At 30.5% G+C, this 15,755-nt stretch overlaps 4 protein-coding genes and 2 pseudogenes across 6 annotated transcripts, besides 6 other annotated features; 4 read left to right on the plus strand and 2 right to left on the minus strand.

The window, feature by feature from the left end:
* Window positions 1-2,767: part of a mobile genetic element that runs on past the window's edge.
* On the plus strand, window positions 334-1,483 carry TVAGG3_0726800 (annotated as a pseudogene). The gene has a single exon. A coding segment is annotated over exon 1 (1,150 nt).
* TVAGG3_0726810 (phage tail repeat-like family) lies at window positions 2,381-2,725 on the minus strand (the record flags this gene model as incomplete). Its single annotated transcript, XM_051244361.1, has 1 exon — window positions 2,381-2,725. One exon carries the CDS (start codon window positions 2,723-2,725, stop codon window positions 2,381-2,383), a length of 345 nt encoding a protein of 114 aa, XP_051090948.1.
* Window positions 2,768-2,926: 159 nt separating the features above from the next.
* Window positions 2,927-4,229: a mobile genetic element.
* TVAGG3_0726830 lies at window positions 3,023-4,149 on the plus strand (annotated as a pseudogene). The gene has a single exon. A coding segment is annotated over exon 1 (1,127 nt).
* A 2,875-nt stretch (window positions 4,230-7,104) lies between the features above and the next one.
* Window positions 7,105-7,501: a mobile genetic element.
* A 69-nt stretch (window positions 7,502-7,570) lies between these two features.
* TVAGG3_0726850 (uncharacterized protein) lies at window positions 7,571-7,786 on the plus strand (the record flags this gene model as incomplete). The annotated part of the gene is made up of 1 exon (XM_051244362.1): window positions 7,571-7,786. One exon carries the CDS (start codon window positions 7,571-7,573, stop codon window positions 7,784-7,786), a length of 216 nt encoding a protein of 71 aa, XP_051090949.1.
* A 20-nt stretch (window positions 7,787-7,806) lies between these two features.
* TVAGG3_0726860 (N-acetylmuramoyl-l-alanine amidase family) lies at window positions 7,807-8,043 on the minus strand (the record flags this gene model as incomplete). The annotated part of the gene is made up of 1 exon (XM_001317337.1): window positions 7,807-8,043. The coding sequence occupies one exon, from the start codon at window positions 8,041-8,043 to the stop codon at window positions 7,807-7,809; it is 237 nt and encodes a 78-aa protein (XP_001317372.1).
* A 1,744-nt stretch (window positions 8,044-9,787) lies between these two features.
* On the plus strand, window positions 9,788-10,889 carry TVAGG3_0726870 (phosphoprotein phosphatase protein; the record flags this gene model as incomplete). Its single annotated transcript, XM_001317338.2, has 1 exon — window positions 9,806-10,777. One exon carries the CDS (start codon window positions 9,806-9,808, stop codon window positions 10,775-10,777), a length of 972 nt encoding a protein of 323 aa, XP_001317373.1.
* Window positions 10,890-11,676: 787 nt separating this feature from the next.
* Window positions 11,677-12,719: a mobile genetic element.
* A 4-nt stretch (window positions 12,720-12,723) lies between these two features.
* Window positions 12,724-12,754: a mobile genetic element.
* A 2,893-nt stretch (window positions 12,755-15,647) lies between these two features.
* Window positions 15,648-15,699: a mobile genetic element.
* Window positions 15,700-15,755: the final 56 nt, after the last annotated feature.

The raw sequence follows: 15,755 nt of genomic DNA on the forward strand, positions 1-15,755 counted from the left end.
TGCAGTTTAACTGAAAATGCAAAAAGTAATTTTGAAAAAGCACGTAGTAGATATGCACATTTAATGACTTCTCCATTTGTTTTGGTGAAGATTCTAAAACTATATCAAAAGGAATATTATGATGAATATGTTTTGCCTTTATTACGTAAGCCAAAAATAACATTTGACATCAAACTTGACGACTCGTTTTTGATAACAGATATTAGACGCAAGGCTGAAAATCATCAGTATAAAAACAGTTCTGAAGTAATTGAGGATTTATCACGTGGAATCCGTTTTGTAGATTGTGGAAACAAATATTTCATTCAAAAGGACTATAATATCCACGACAAAATGAATCAAATATCATTCGTTCTTCAATCAAACATGAAAGAGTCACTTAAAATGATTAAATTATTTAAAGAAAAGGTAAAACCATAACAGCATGGGATGTACTATTAAGTCTTCATTAACCGTTAAGGGTGTTTGCTTTAAATCTGATTCCCCCGATGTTTTCTCAACGTTTCAGGGTTATAAATACAACATTCTTGAAAAGCTTGATTACTCAAAAATTGAGATGTTTATGAATTTCATTAAAGAAGTCATTTGTGATAATAACGATGAAGTGTATAAATACCTTCTCGGCTGGATTGCATCAATGATTCAACATCCTGGAATCAAGAATGAAACAGCAATTATTTTGAAAGGACTTCAGGGAACAGGTAAAAACAGATTTACAGACATTATTTCTGAACTTCTCGCTGGTTATTCATGCAAAAACATTACCGAAATAGGTGAGCTAACGGGTAATTTCAATTCAGTAGTTGAGAATAAAATGTTTCTTGTACTTAATGAACTCAAGAATGTTGGTGAAGATAGACTCGCAAACTTCAACGCTTTGAAATCAATTATTACGGATAATGAGATAAGAATTAATGAAAAGAATCAACCCAGAAGAACAGCACAAAACGTTGCCAATTTCATTTTCGTAACTAATAACGTTTACCCTGTCAAAATTGAAGTTGGAGACAGAAGATATGTAGTTTTAAGAGTTAATGGTAAATTCAAGGGTCAATTTGATTACTTCAAGAATTTGATGAATTCATGCACTAAGGAATTTTATGATAATTTACTGACGTATTTTATGCAATATGACCTTTCATCATTTAATGTACGAATCATACCGATGACTGAAGCCAAACAAGATTTAATCGAATTATCAACAAATCCTTTAGATGTATGGATAAATACACATTATGATGAATTGTGTGCAGGTATGACGTGTAAAAAAGCTTTATTCTGCAAACCATCAGACATGAAAGACAAGAATTTCCAAATGAGCATTAAAGATAAATGTGATAAGAAACAGAGAAGAATAGATGGTAAACAAACATGGTGTTATGTTTTGAAAGAAGAAATGAAAGGATTATATAAACAGGTTGAACCAAACGATAATGAGGATTCATTTACTGACGATGAAATACCTGTAAATAATGCTTTATAAAGTATGATTGGAATTTATTTTTGCCATCCTCCTATGTTGTTGTCAAAATGTCATGTTGTCTCATTTTTTCAGAGAAGTTAAATTACCGAGTGACACATAGTGACATAGTGACACCTTCAGTTCTTCAAAAATAATTCATTATTGAATAACCTGAAACCATTAACGTAACCATTAACGATAATAATTTATTTCCATGACTGTTGTCAAAATGTCATGTTGTCTCATTTTTTCAGAGAAGTTAAATTACCGAGTGACACATAGTGACATAGTGACACCTTCAGTTCTTCAAAAATAATTCATTATTGAATAACCTGAAACCATTAACGTAACCATTAACGATAATAATTTATTTCCATGACTGTTGTCAAAATGTCATGTTGTCTCATTTTTTCAGAGAAGTTAAATTACCGAGTGACACATAGTGACATAGTGACACCTTCAGTTCTTCAAAAATAATTCATTATTGAATAACCTGAAACCATTAACGTAACCATTAACGATAATAATTTATTTCCATGACTGTTGTCAAAATGTCATGTTGTCTCATTTTTTCAGAGAAGTTAAATTACCGAGTGACACATAGTGACATAGTGACACCTTCAGTTCTTCAAAAATAATTCATTATTGAATAACCTAGTAGCAGTGAAATAAAATTTCGTTATCAGTTATTTTATCATCGTTTTATTAAGTTCATCTTTAGTTAATAATTTGAATGGATTCGCTAATGTTCCACCTTGAGTCACATCACCTGCCCTGGCTAATTGTGAAGAACCTGGGATAAGTACTCCACGAAATGATTTCATTGGTATCATTAATTTAGAAATAGTTGGCTTAATTAATTTTGTCATTTATGATAAAAATAAAATTGCATAATTTAAATTTTTCTTTCTCATTTTCTCATTTTTTTTCCTGTTTTGGTTTCAGTAACTTTTCAAGTTGTTGTCTTGTCAGTAACTTTAATTTTAACTTTGGATCAAATATTGGGTTTCCATCTTTATCTCTTCCAATAACATCATATCCTTTACCTTTTGTCATTCCTGACCAATCCCAATATCTATGCTTATGCCAACCTGCTTGAGATGTACTTAAATCTATGTAGTGACTGTGTGCAGGTAAATTTTCACCTGAAATCGTTTTACTTCCACCTGTTTCCTTTGAAGAGTTTGCACAATACAAAAACCTGTCGACTATTTGTTCCCATGCACCAACACCAAACATTACTTGAGGACCTCTTGCATCCATAGATGTATAAATAGAACCTACTGGGTTCATTAAATCAAACATATGAGATAATATAGGATTGTCTCTTTTGAACTTAAAATATAGTGCAACTATTTCAGGTTTCTTTTGGTTTGTGTCAGAATATTTTTTATAATATAATCTTATGTTTTCAGGGTAGGTAAAATCTTGACTATAATATTTATTTCTGTCATCTGTATAATATAGGGTGTCCAAAGGTGCGTTTAGCACAGCGCTCTATATGAGACTATTAAAGGAGATATATGCTGATTATAAATATATAATAAAAAATATGAATATATGTATATGATGAGTATGTTGTATTTTGGCGCCATGCCGGGATATAAAATGAATTTTGAGACAAGAGGCGGTTTCGCGGGAAATTTTGGCGGGATTTTTTTCATTTTTTAATGAATCATAAAGAAAACATCCTCGCTCTTGCAAAAAAATGCAAAGACTGTAAAAAAATCTACGAGACATTGGTAAAATGCTTCGGTATGGATGCTCTTAGCTATTCCACTGTAACGTATCATGTTAGGATGTATCACTTCATGAACAAAAAGGCGCCCATCATAAAAATTGACAAAAAATCGCCGGATCAAAGAAAAATCAAAGCAATTCTTCAAGCGCTAGATGAAGACCCAAGAGCATCACTCAGAAGGATAGAGGAGATGACAAAGATACCACGTACAACAGTCAGTTATTATCTGCACAATTATTTGAACTACAAACTAGCGTATACACGTTGGGTTCCGCACAACCTTAATTCAGTTCAAAAAAAATCTAGAGTCCAATCTTCGAAAGAGCTCCTCTCTATATTGGGTGCGTATCAATCCAAGAAGTTTCGCTTTTTAGTAACAGGGGACGAGTCTTGGTTTCAATATGCAACAGAAGCCAAAATCATGTGGATCCCGAAGGATGAAAATCCGCAAACATTCCCGAAGAAAAAAATTGACACACCAATGATGATGTTGTCGGTTTTTTGGGGCGTGAATGGCATCATCGCAATTGATATTCTTCAAAAACCTAATACGATGAATGCTCAGTATCTAATTGACAATGTTCTTACTCAAATTATCAATTCTGATGAGTTTGAGAAATCCAAACAACAAAAACAAAAGTTTGCAATTCATTTTGATAATTCAAGAGTTCACAAAAGTCATAAGGTAATGAATTACTTGGTGGAAAACAATGTCAAAGTTGTTCCAAACCCAATTTATTCACCTGATATTGCACCCTCTGACTTTTATTTATTCGGCACGCTAAAAAAGAGAGCTGAAGGACGCGAATTCGCGAGTCCAGATGATCTTGAAAATTTTGTAAGAGAGCAATTTGAGCAATTTTCTCATGATGATTTAAAGCGTGTCTTTCAAGCCTGGATCGATCGCTGCGAACGCGTGATTGAATCCAATGGTGATTATATTTAAATAAACTTTATATATATGTAACTTGTTTATTTCTATTCGCAGTATTCAGGTTTGTGCTAAACACACCTTTGGACACCCTATAATATACTATTCTCGTTTTTTCTATTGCATTATATCTTTTATATCTATAATAATCTAAATATAATGTTAACTTTTGTTCATCTACATGTGGTGCTCTCTCGTCATCTCCATAGTCATAATAATATGGTGCTGGAGCTGGGTCAGGCAATGTCATATCTGCCATTTCATAAACTCTTAAATATTTCTTTTGTTCGTCTCCATATAAGTTTAAGTAACAGTTGTTGTCTAATGGAACTTTAACTTGTGTGCTATCATTCTTTTTATAACTTACATACATTTCATTGTTATTTTTCGGAATGAGTTTACACCGTGCACCATTTTTTAAGGACTGTACCAATTGCCATCTAAAATATTTATTTTCTTCATTGACAGAAAAGTCACCAACAATAGTTTCAATATTTTTAGTTGTTCCTATCAAACTTTGGTATATTTCATTAACACATTCCTTATCTGCCTTCTTCTCTAACTCATCGTTAACATATGTTTTATCTGCTTTAAGGTCTAAACATCCTGAAACCCATCCTGTATCAGCTTTAGTTTTAAAAATCTTTGATGTCCATTCATGATACCATTTAACCCTTTCTTTAATTTCATTATCTTTTTCATCAACATATTCCTTATCTGCTTTCTTCATTAATTCACTATTAACATATTCCTTATCCGCTTTCTTCTCTAACTCATCATTAACATAAGTTTTATCCGCTTTAAGGTCTAAACATCCTGAAACCCATCCTGTATCAGCTTTAGTTTTAAAAATCTTTGATGTCCATTCATGATACCATTCAACCCTTTCTTTAATTTCATTATCTTTTTCATCCACATATTCCTTATCTGCTTTCTTCATTAACTCACTAGCCACATATTCCTTATCTGCTTTCTTCTCTAACTCACTATCCACATATTCCTTATCCGCTTTCTTCATTAACTCACTATCCACATATTCCTTATTTGCTTTCTTCATTAATTCACTATTAACATATTCCTTATCTGCCTTCTTCATTATGTCATTAAGGAAACCTTTTATGAATTCCTCATTTAAATTAAATCTTCCAATCTTCAAAACTTTAGGAAATGCATTTAATGCGTAATATCTTTGTTCTTCTGGTGGAATTGATGTTATATCATCCGTTATACCTTTAATTTTAGAATTCATAAATAAAATTTCTTTTATATTTGATATCACTGCACCACCTTTGCAAACGAATTCGAAATGTTCATTTTTCAATACTATCTCCAAATCTCCATATTTCAACCTTTGCGTTTGTTCTGCCGTCTTTGAATTATATGCATATATGGCGTATGTAATGGTCTGAGGGATCTGGGTGCTTTGTGCCTTAAGTTGTTGTGGTTGCTGTTGTTTAATCATTTATTATAATTTAAAAATAAATATTTAATCTGTTATCTCATCAGCTATTTTTTCTATTTGAAATTGCCATAATATTTCATTCATGAATTCTAAATCACAATCAAATAGGTCAGTTATTCTAAATTTAATATTTGATAAATCTTTTGAATGAAGAATAAATGAATTCCCGGATAATTGAAACGGATATGATAAAGAAAATGTGTTTAAGTTGATGGATAAAATGTTTTGTATTGATGGGTAAGAGTTAGGGTCTAATGTTTGATGTGAAAATCTCATTGGGGTATTAACTTTATCACATTTGATTAAAATGAAATTGGAACCAGTGTCAGAATACAAAACATCCCCAACATCTTTTTCAAAATTTAATATCCCCAACAATGAACGAAGATGAGTCAACATCCCCATCACCTTTGAACAGTAAGTGTCATTTTCACCCTGAATGATTGGATAAGCTTTCACTTGTACTGTAACTTGTGAGTTGAAAGTTTCTAATCCATCAAAGAATATACCCGCTCCATCACGTTGAACTGGAATAGTGCATAAGAATGAAGTTTGGTCTTTCCATGTTCTAGCTAATGGCTTGCCATCATCATCATTCAGTGGTCTAGTTAATGAGTCCTCGTATTCTTCCGTGCATTCATTCACTCCATCTAAATCAGAAGCTTGAAGCATACGTGTAAAGAATATGTCGCCCACTGTGGTCATCGCTTGATCGGGGAAGTTTCTGGAATCTATAGTGACCTGAAGACCTCGAAGCATTGGATTTTCTAAAACTGTTCTTTGCATTGCATTCTTCGGAAATGTTAACACAACATCTGTAACATTATGAAGAGCGTATGAGAAATCTGAGCTAATACCTTCAGGAGTGATGCAACCTCCATTTAGTGAACGAACGTCAATATGTTGAGCTGGAATCATGAATGGATCTTCCTTATTAAATAAACGTGGTATTGCTTTAACTGATTCTTCAATTAAACCGTATCCTGGTGTAATGCATTTATCCTCTAAAACTTCCATCTTTATGCATGAAATAATAACGTCATCAACTGTTGCGTCAGCAGATGTAGCAGCTAAGCCTGTAATTAATTTGGCAGGAAGTCCGATTTGTTGGAATTTGCGATCATATTTATAAACATGATTCATAATCTTTTCATAATTTTCATCAGTTATCTTTTCATAAACGTAATTTTGTAAATCAGCAACTCTTAACGGGTCAACCTGACAAAATACTAAAGTATCCCTGAAAACATAATATTTAAGAATGATTTCACCAAATGATTTAGGATAATCATCGAACGCCTGAAATGCTAACAAATCATTTACCGGAATAATCATATCAAAAGTGACATCAACTTCTTCATTTGCTCTCTTGAAAACTTCTGAAGGGTCAATATATTTACCACATACTGAGTTATCATATTTTTGAACATTATTATATAACGAATGAACAAACTTTTTAACTTTCCTTTCTGATTTTGGTTTATATGTTGCAAATGCGAAAGATTCACGGGCGCAATCCATCTGAAGATAACCGGCATCACCTCTTTCAGTTTCTACTTCTAATTGTTTAAAGCTTTGATTTGATGATTTGTAACCAACGAATAAACGCATGCATTTAAAAGTGGCATCGCATGTGAAAGCTTTATTTGAAACTAGAGTTGCTTTAACTTTGCGTTTAATATATGTGTCACCTAATTGGTTCACATCATGAGCTGGATTTGTAATTCTTAAATGAGTTTGTTTATCATCAAAATATGGAGTATCAGAGTCATAGCATGAACTTTCAAGTTCTCTATAATATCTTCTACCATCATTCTTTGTGAATATTTCATTTATCTTTTCGAATGAATGAAACACGTTTCCATTAATCGGTTTAGTGTTTGGCACCAAATAGTTAGTCGTCATTTATTATTAAATAAAAAATCAAAATTAAAAGATGAAAATGAATTTTTAATTTTGATGAAATAATCAACTATGGCTGCAGGTATATTTAAGAAACTGTGGGATAGAGTAAAAAGAGGAGCGCATAAAGTTTGGGAAACAATGAAGAAAGGAGCAAATTGGATATTTAAGAATAAAGAAGCAATTAGTGACGTTGCTGAATCAATTACACCAAAAGCTGCCCCAATAAGAGAAATTTTAAATAAAGGAGAAAAAGTTTATCAAAGACTACAACCGATACTAAGATAAAAATAATATTTATTTTTCAACTATCTACCTCCTATTTTATTAAGTATTCCTTCAGCTATTCCACCAACTGCGTTACCTGCTTGTGCTCCCATCGCCGGATTACCTGCTTTAGTACCTAATACTCCACCTATGATAGTTCCTGCCGTTTTCGCTACTGGTGCCAAAAAGTTTGCAACAGGTTTAATAATCTTTTTATAAACCCAACCTGCAGCTTTCTTAATTCCATCCCATAATTTTTTAAAGAATCCTGCCGCCATTTCTGATTTAATATTAATTAAAAAATATATTTCATCACTTATATTCTAATTTTTATTTAATGATAAATGAAACCGATTTTAAAAATAAATGAAACAGAGGAGGAAGAAATAAATGAAAGTGAAAATGTTCAACAAAAAATAAACGTTGTTAAACCAATTACTGAAATAAAAATTTTTTCATCTGTTGAAGAATTTAATGACTATTATGCTAATAATAAAAAATTATTTGAAGAATTGACAACATGTAAATTGAATAAAATGTTTAAAGTTGATGGATTCAAAATTTCAAAAATAAAAGGGGTGATTAGTTTGAAATCTATTCCTCAATCAAGAATCACCTCATTAATGAAAATAGATGATTTAACAAAAAGAATAGAAGAGATTGAAGAAAGAATGAATCAAATAATTGATTTCATAAATTCAAATAATCATTAGTTTCTAATTTCTTTTTCTCGTTTATGAGGTCTTTGATTATGACTCCATTGATTCCATTCAGGATTTAAACAATGTTTAATTAATCGCGGAATATCTGACATCATCTATATATAGCTTCTTTTATAAAAGATGAAATAAATTATTTTAAAATTAATGTTAATCTTTTAATGCGTTTATTTTTTATTTCATTATGTTTGGGCTGAGTGTAAATGTCTTACAATTTTGTATCATTTTAAATCTTGATTTATTCAAAAACGTAAGAATAAAAACCGTAAGAATCATACATTTTTTACTTCATATGTTAAAAAAAATGATACAAAATCGTTCTATATTGTATGAATTCTTACGTTTACAAAAAAAGTCACACAACCCGCTCTCATATACTACTTTGGACTGCATAAGGTTCAAAAACAAGATAAACAACCTAATGGATACTTGATTTATCGCCAACCAGTAATGTTCGAACTGTTGATGCATGCTGACTGCTTTCAATTAAAAATGCAATTCGTTGATTCATCAATGCAAAAGGTTCGAATTTTAATTCTGATTCTGACTTATGCAATTAGTACAAATATACCCTCTATAAATATAAATCGTTTCTCTTCATAATCGGAAGTCGATGATGAAAAGATATTCTGAAAAATGTCAAATTTCGGGATGAAGTTTGAACCCACAACCATTGTTGTTTATTATATCTTCATGTTCTACATATAGAATAATGTTGATTCGTTCTTATTATATGCTGTAGTTTAAACTATTCGATTAAATTGCGCGAATATCTCGAATTTCAATTTCAAGAAATCGAATATTATAAGCTTGTTGTGATTAGAAATGGCATAAACCATAGCATATCAATGTCGAACGGATAACAAATTCATTAGAATTCAGAAAGTGGCGATTGTCAGACATACGCCCGTAAATTCTATCAAATTTTGGGTTACAGGTGTGATGTAATGACATTCATGATGAAACAATCTCAAATAGAGTTTTTGGTACTCAAAAACTATTACAGATGGAAAAGACGAGTACAAATTCATCTTGAAATTACAGAACTTTCGAGTATTTTTTGCAAATTTATTCGATTAAATAATATTTACAGCGTTTTAACCACTGGAACACACTCCAATAAAGCAGTACCAATATCTATTGAGGTTTGATATCTGATTGCTAATGACCAAGAAAGATTTTTTCAGAAAAGTCACTTTTATATTGGTTTACACTTCCTCAGAAATCATGATCCCGCTACATTTCCTTTTAATTATACATACCATATCTTAAATAATTACAAATTATTAAAAAATATAGAACCGTTTTTTTTAGTTTCAAGATGGAGAAGAACAATGATTTTCTTGATAGAATAATAAAATTCCTTTGGGATAACAAAGATTCTTCAAACACATATGTTCAGCTTGAATTAGCTGATTTGCAGAAGCTTTGCAAAATGGCTATTCCAGTTCTGAAAAAAGATCCAACCCTTCTTCGCATTAACGCTCCTATTTCGGTTTGCGGTGATGTTCACGGACAATTCTCCGATCTCATGAAGTTTTTACAACTTGGCGGAGATGTCAAAAATACAACATACCTATTTATGGGTGACTATGTTGATCGTGGAATCAATTCAGTTGCTACATTTACCATGCTTCTCTGTCTGAAGTGTAAATATCCTAATACAATCTATCTTCTTCGTGGAAATCACGAAACACCAGATATCTCATCATTATACGGTTTCAAAGACGAATGCGATTATTACTTCCCAAATACTGACATCTGGCAAGAGTTTAATGAAGTTTTTTCATATCTTCCTATCGCCGCTATCATTTCCGATCGTATCTTCTGTGTTCATGGTGGTCTTTCTAAGGACATCAGCAAACTTAGCGAGATCGAAAGTCTACAACGTCCATTAGAAGTTCCAGAGAACGGTCCACTTGCTGATTTGCTTTGGGCGGATCCTAAAAACGATACTATGGGCTACCAAGAAAGCGACCGCGGCATATCATACACATTTGGTCCGGATGTTGCAAACAACTTCCTTGAACAAAACGACTTTGACTTAATTTGCCGTGCACATCAAGTTGTTAATGATGGTTTTGAATTCCCATTCTATCCTAAGCAAACCGTTGTTACAGTCTTTAGTGCACCAAATTACTGCAACGAATTCGGTAACAAAGGTGCTATTTTAATTATTGATGAAAACCTTACATGTTCATTCAAATTTGTTAATCCACCCGAAGAATCAACTACACCAGATGAACTTCGTCCAGTTACACCTGCATGCAAGACACCAAACAAATATTTCTAATTAATTAATGATAAGAAAAACTCTTCTTTTCTTTGTTACTAAATAACTCAATTTCTAATGCATTTGCAATCTATTCTAATAAGTTAGAAGTCGAATGTTTTTTTAAAATAGGTATTCCCACATGTTTTCACATTATAAATAATATTCTATCCCAAAAAACATCCATCTTCCTGATGGTATAGAAAGTTAAGTTATTCGCAATGGTGTTACCCCCCATCATTTTTAATTCATCATCATACTCTGATTTACAAATATCCTTTATGATTTCATTTCATTTTTACCGATCTCAATTTGGATATAGGAAGGAAGTTCACCATGGTGTTACCCCCTGCTTTTTAAAATTTAATCAGCGAGTCTTTTTGACTCACACCAAAGTTCAAATTAACATTTTTAAGGAAATATGTTCATGGTGAAGAAGTTTCAAGTAGTATTTGGCGTCTTTATTATGAGGGAATTAATCCTCCTTCTTCAGTTGTTACAGGTGATCTTCAACAACAAGTCACAGCAACAGATAACAAATGCTTTGCATACATCTGCAAATTCATCTATCTTCAAGATAGAGCAGTTAAATTCTCAGATGCAGAAGATTACTCGATTTTACTTTGCGAAAACGTTTTTTCACAAGGACCTGGTACAGTATCTATATCTAGTCAAAGTAATGCTGCCATTATTATTGATAAATTCTGTTCATTTGAAAGTCAAAATCCTTCCTCTGGCCATTTTACTTATTTCAACGGCAAAATCAACAGTACAATCCTCCAAGGATCAATTTGTAACGGAGGAAATAGTTCAGTATATTGTATGATTTTCCAGACAAATGGTTTTGTATCACTTTCAAAAACAAACATTTCTAACTGTATTTCAGACCAATATACAGGTTCTTGTTATGAATCTATTAAGGGTGCGCCCGGGAGGATCATGTAAACTTCAGAATTTAGAACCTTAATTTTTAAGCAATAACTTGGTACCTAAATAGGTAGGAAAACTCTAAAAATATCAAAAAGTACAACTTGGCTCCATAATAATCCTGTCATGGTGGCAGTTTGTATTCCCTAGTATTTTCCTCTTGAATCTCTTTTTCTGTCGAAATTAAATTCAAATCTCAGAAGTAGAAGTGAATAATCGACTTATTGCTGCTATTATACGAATAAACAAATCCATTATATTATTTTTATTTACATAATATCTGTTTGAAGTCCATAATTCTATAAATTTTTCTTCAAAAACATTACAATCTTGATAGTTTTGATACTGTTTAATAGGTTTTTGGCACCTTATTTAGTAATTACTACGTATAGAGTCGATCTGAACTTAATTTTCGGAAATTTAAAATATTTATCATAAGTAAAATCTGATTTGAAATTTATGTTTAATTACTAATATTTTGCATAATCCTAAGTAGCTTTTGTAAAAATTCATCAAAAAAGATTTTAACGTGCTTTAATTTTTTATTTTTTAAAATAATACATATTATTATATAACTAGTATATTTACAAATTTTACTGCTTTCAAAAATTTAATCCTCCTCCTCTCAAATAAACGTACATCCGGGTGGCCTGTTTTTTGCAAAAAATAAAATTTCATTTTTTATGCTTAAAAAGTCAGAATTTTTATTTGCTTCTGGGATATATGATGGCTATATCAGACGCCCATTCTTTTTGATACTCAACATTAAACATAAAACTTAGCCGTTAAGGCTCTTCTGAAAATATTTTTTTTTTCGAAAAATTTGCGAAAAAAATCAAAAAATTTAAAAATCCCCGAATCTGCAGGGATTTTAAAAAATTCTTTTTAGTAAAACTTAAGGATATTGTATCAGATATATTGGTATGGGCAAATTCAATTTTAATACAATATTCATCGAGATATTGCGTTAACGAAGCGTTCAAAATTGAGAGGGTAATCCTCCTCCTCTCAAATAAACGTACATGCGGGTGCACCCTTAACACCCTTTCAATTTTTAAAATTGAATATATCTGTCAATAAGAGTTTTCATGACTTATAATTAAAGATATTATATTAGTGTAATATAAGCTATATTATTATATTATGATGTAGGGTGTAGCATTGCTAGAATGTTATTTGTAAATTTCACTATTATCAACTTTGAACGACATAATTCGTCCTATAAACAATAGGACTCTGTCATGTTGTAGGATATTAGTATAGTATATCATTTATATTAGTAAACATGACTTTTACTTCTCCCTGATTGAGTTATTTTTTCAACAAAGAAAAATGAAAAAGTTACTTTTTGACAAAATCTAATAATAAGTGATCCATAATTTTATTATTAATAAACATGTTACTACATATTCTTTAGATATATCTAAACATCGAATAGCATTAGCTTCTTTCGATTTTTACCAAAGTATATAAAATTACCACCTGAAAAAAATTGACATATTTTGACCAAGAAGAAAAAACTTTTAGTTCCGCTCTGTCACTTTGTTAGCATGCTAGTGATGTTCATTATTATCTGATATGAATATAATTTAATATGAACTATTATATTATAGTTGAGATTGTGGGTCAAAACGTTTTTTTTGACAAGTATGTATTCAATTTTTCAAAAGTACATTCAAAAAATTGAATGATATCTCAACGTATAAGAAAAAACTTTTAGTTCCGCTCTGTCACTTTGTTAGAAAAATTATATAGTTTCTATCGACACTATCAGTATACCCAGCTGTGAAAGATATATTGAGGAATTAGGTTTGCAAGATTGTAATTTTTGATATTTTTTTCCAAATTGAGAGGATTTTTGACGATAGAGTTGGAATATTTTTGAATAACAATTTCATTACCTTAAGCATTATAAAAATTTGAACAAATTTTATGACGTAATAGTATAAGTTATAATTTATTAATTTCCAAAAGAAATGACCAAAAAATTCCTTTCCAATATGTTGAATCAAATCGATTTTATAAATATAATTTAAACCTTAAACTTGATTTTAATAAAAGTGACATTTATTTACTTTCAATAACTTAATCCCAAAGTAAGAAGCTAATCCAATCATTTAAAAATGTTATAATTAACCACATGTTTATTCATTTATGATATCATTATGCTTCAAAATCTATAATTATAAAATTCAAATTTTCTATTATCAAAAAATCTTTATTTGTCATATATCAAATAGAAAAGTTAACATATATCATATTTCAAACTATAATATAGTTAAATTTCGAATCAGATATTATTTAAATTTCTTACAAGGTGGATGTATAAACAATCTAATGGTATATTTTTACTCCTCATTATCCACTCGTTCTAACTATATACAACAATCATGTGGGACTAGAGCCTTAAATCAACAGCAAATATTTCATTTTGTAATTTTGAGAATTTAAAAGCAATTACCTCAGTTATCACTCAGTTTTGGATGTGTTCAGGAAGAATTGACCGATGTAATTATATAAATAATTCTCAAGATAATGGAGATTCTTTTGGATTAATTGATACTGATAATAATAGACTTGATATTTTGTTTAAAGATTGAAGACTATGCCATACAGGCTTAAGTATACCATTAACAAACAAATCTTCTCGTCCATTTTTATCTAATAAAGTCCAAGAACTTGATATATTCATTCATCAGAAGAATAAGTTTATGAATATTTTAATCAATTATAATGGATGATTAAGCGTGACATGTCGAAATTTTAATTAACTTGTTTCTAATTAAATTATGATGGATATACTCCACATGATTGTACATTATAATTGATATGACTGTACTTAAACCAATATAATAAAGACTTCAATTCTGATCTTTAATGTAAGGATATCAATCGGTAAAAAGGTGAGAAAATTTCTAAAACACAAAAACAGAATTCTCAAAACGTTTTTTTTTCTGTCATTTTTTTGAAAAAAAATTTTAGAGATAAAATCCCACTATTAGTGTTTCACTATTACAGTTAATTCTCTGATATTATGAAGTTGTTACGTATTTAATGTAGATGATTTTGATAAGAATTAAATTCTCTTTCAACGTTGACAATGTATCTTTGTATAAACTATAAATATCTGAATACAATATATATGGATTCTTCTTTTGTAAGAGAATTCGAATATTTAAAATTGTTCTAATGCTAAACAACCAATCTTACTAATAATTTCGACAAAATATTCTCCACATATAGTAGAATGATTGAACCCATAAATGTGGAATGTTAATACCAAATATTTTTCTTCATATTCTCAAGAAATTCTAAAAATCAAATGTTTAAAATCCATAACCTTTCAATTTTGATGTATGAATAAAAATGTTTAAAATAATATAATTCTATATGAAATAATATTTTTTGTGATTTTGGCGTAAATTTGAATTGAGAAGGGGGGTATCAAAAAATTGAGTGGATAAAAAATTTAACTCTGAAACATGAACTGAATTAAATTAAATACAACATTTTAATATTAATAAAATATTATTATTATAAAAAAAATATTTTTCAAAGCTCAAAGGTGTCATTTCTCATGGATGACCATCATCAGCTATTCATTTGCTGATAAGGATACTGTGCATAGCATGATCCTGCCAATATTTGATGCTGCACTATCCTTATCAGCAAATGATTTCTGCGTTAAATCTCAATTTGGTCTTTCATGAGTGGTCTGCAGATAAGAAGCGCAATGCTTATGCAGTATATGTGCTATTCCATAGCATATAGACTGCATAAACATTGCTCTTCTCTTGATTAATTTACATGCACTATTTTACTTCTCTCTAGCCTGTTTAAGGTCGCAAATTGCGTTTTTACACAAATATAACAGAGTCCTTTCGAGATCTCTCATTGAATGACGTATCTCGAAAGAACTCTGTTATAATGCAATCGACATATGTTCGCTGGCCAATCATGGGCTAGGGAATGTAAATTTAGTCGAATAAGACGAAGTTCTTAAGAAGTTTCTCATTCAATTTTACTAAATATAAGCATTATATTATATGCAAATGGACTTTTTGCAAAGTTA

Source organism: Trichomonas vaginalis, chromosome III (assembly GCF_026262505.1).
Source record: "Trichomonas vaginalis G3 chromosome III, whole genome shotgun sequence".
In the NCBI taxonomy this organism is placed as follows: Eukaryota; Parabasalia; order Trichomonadida; family Trichomonadidae; genus Trichomonas; species Trichomonas vaginalis.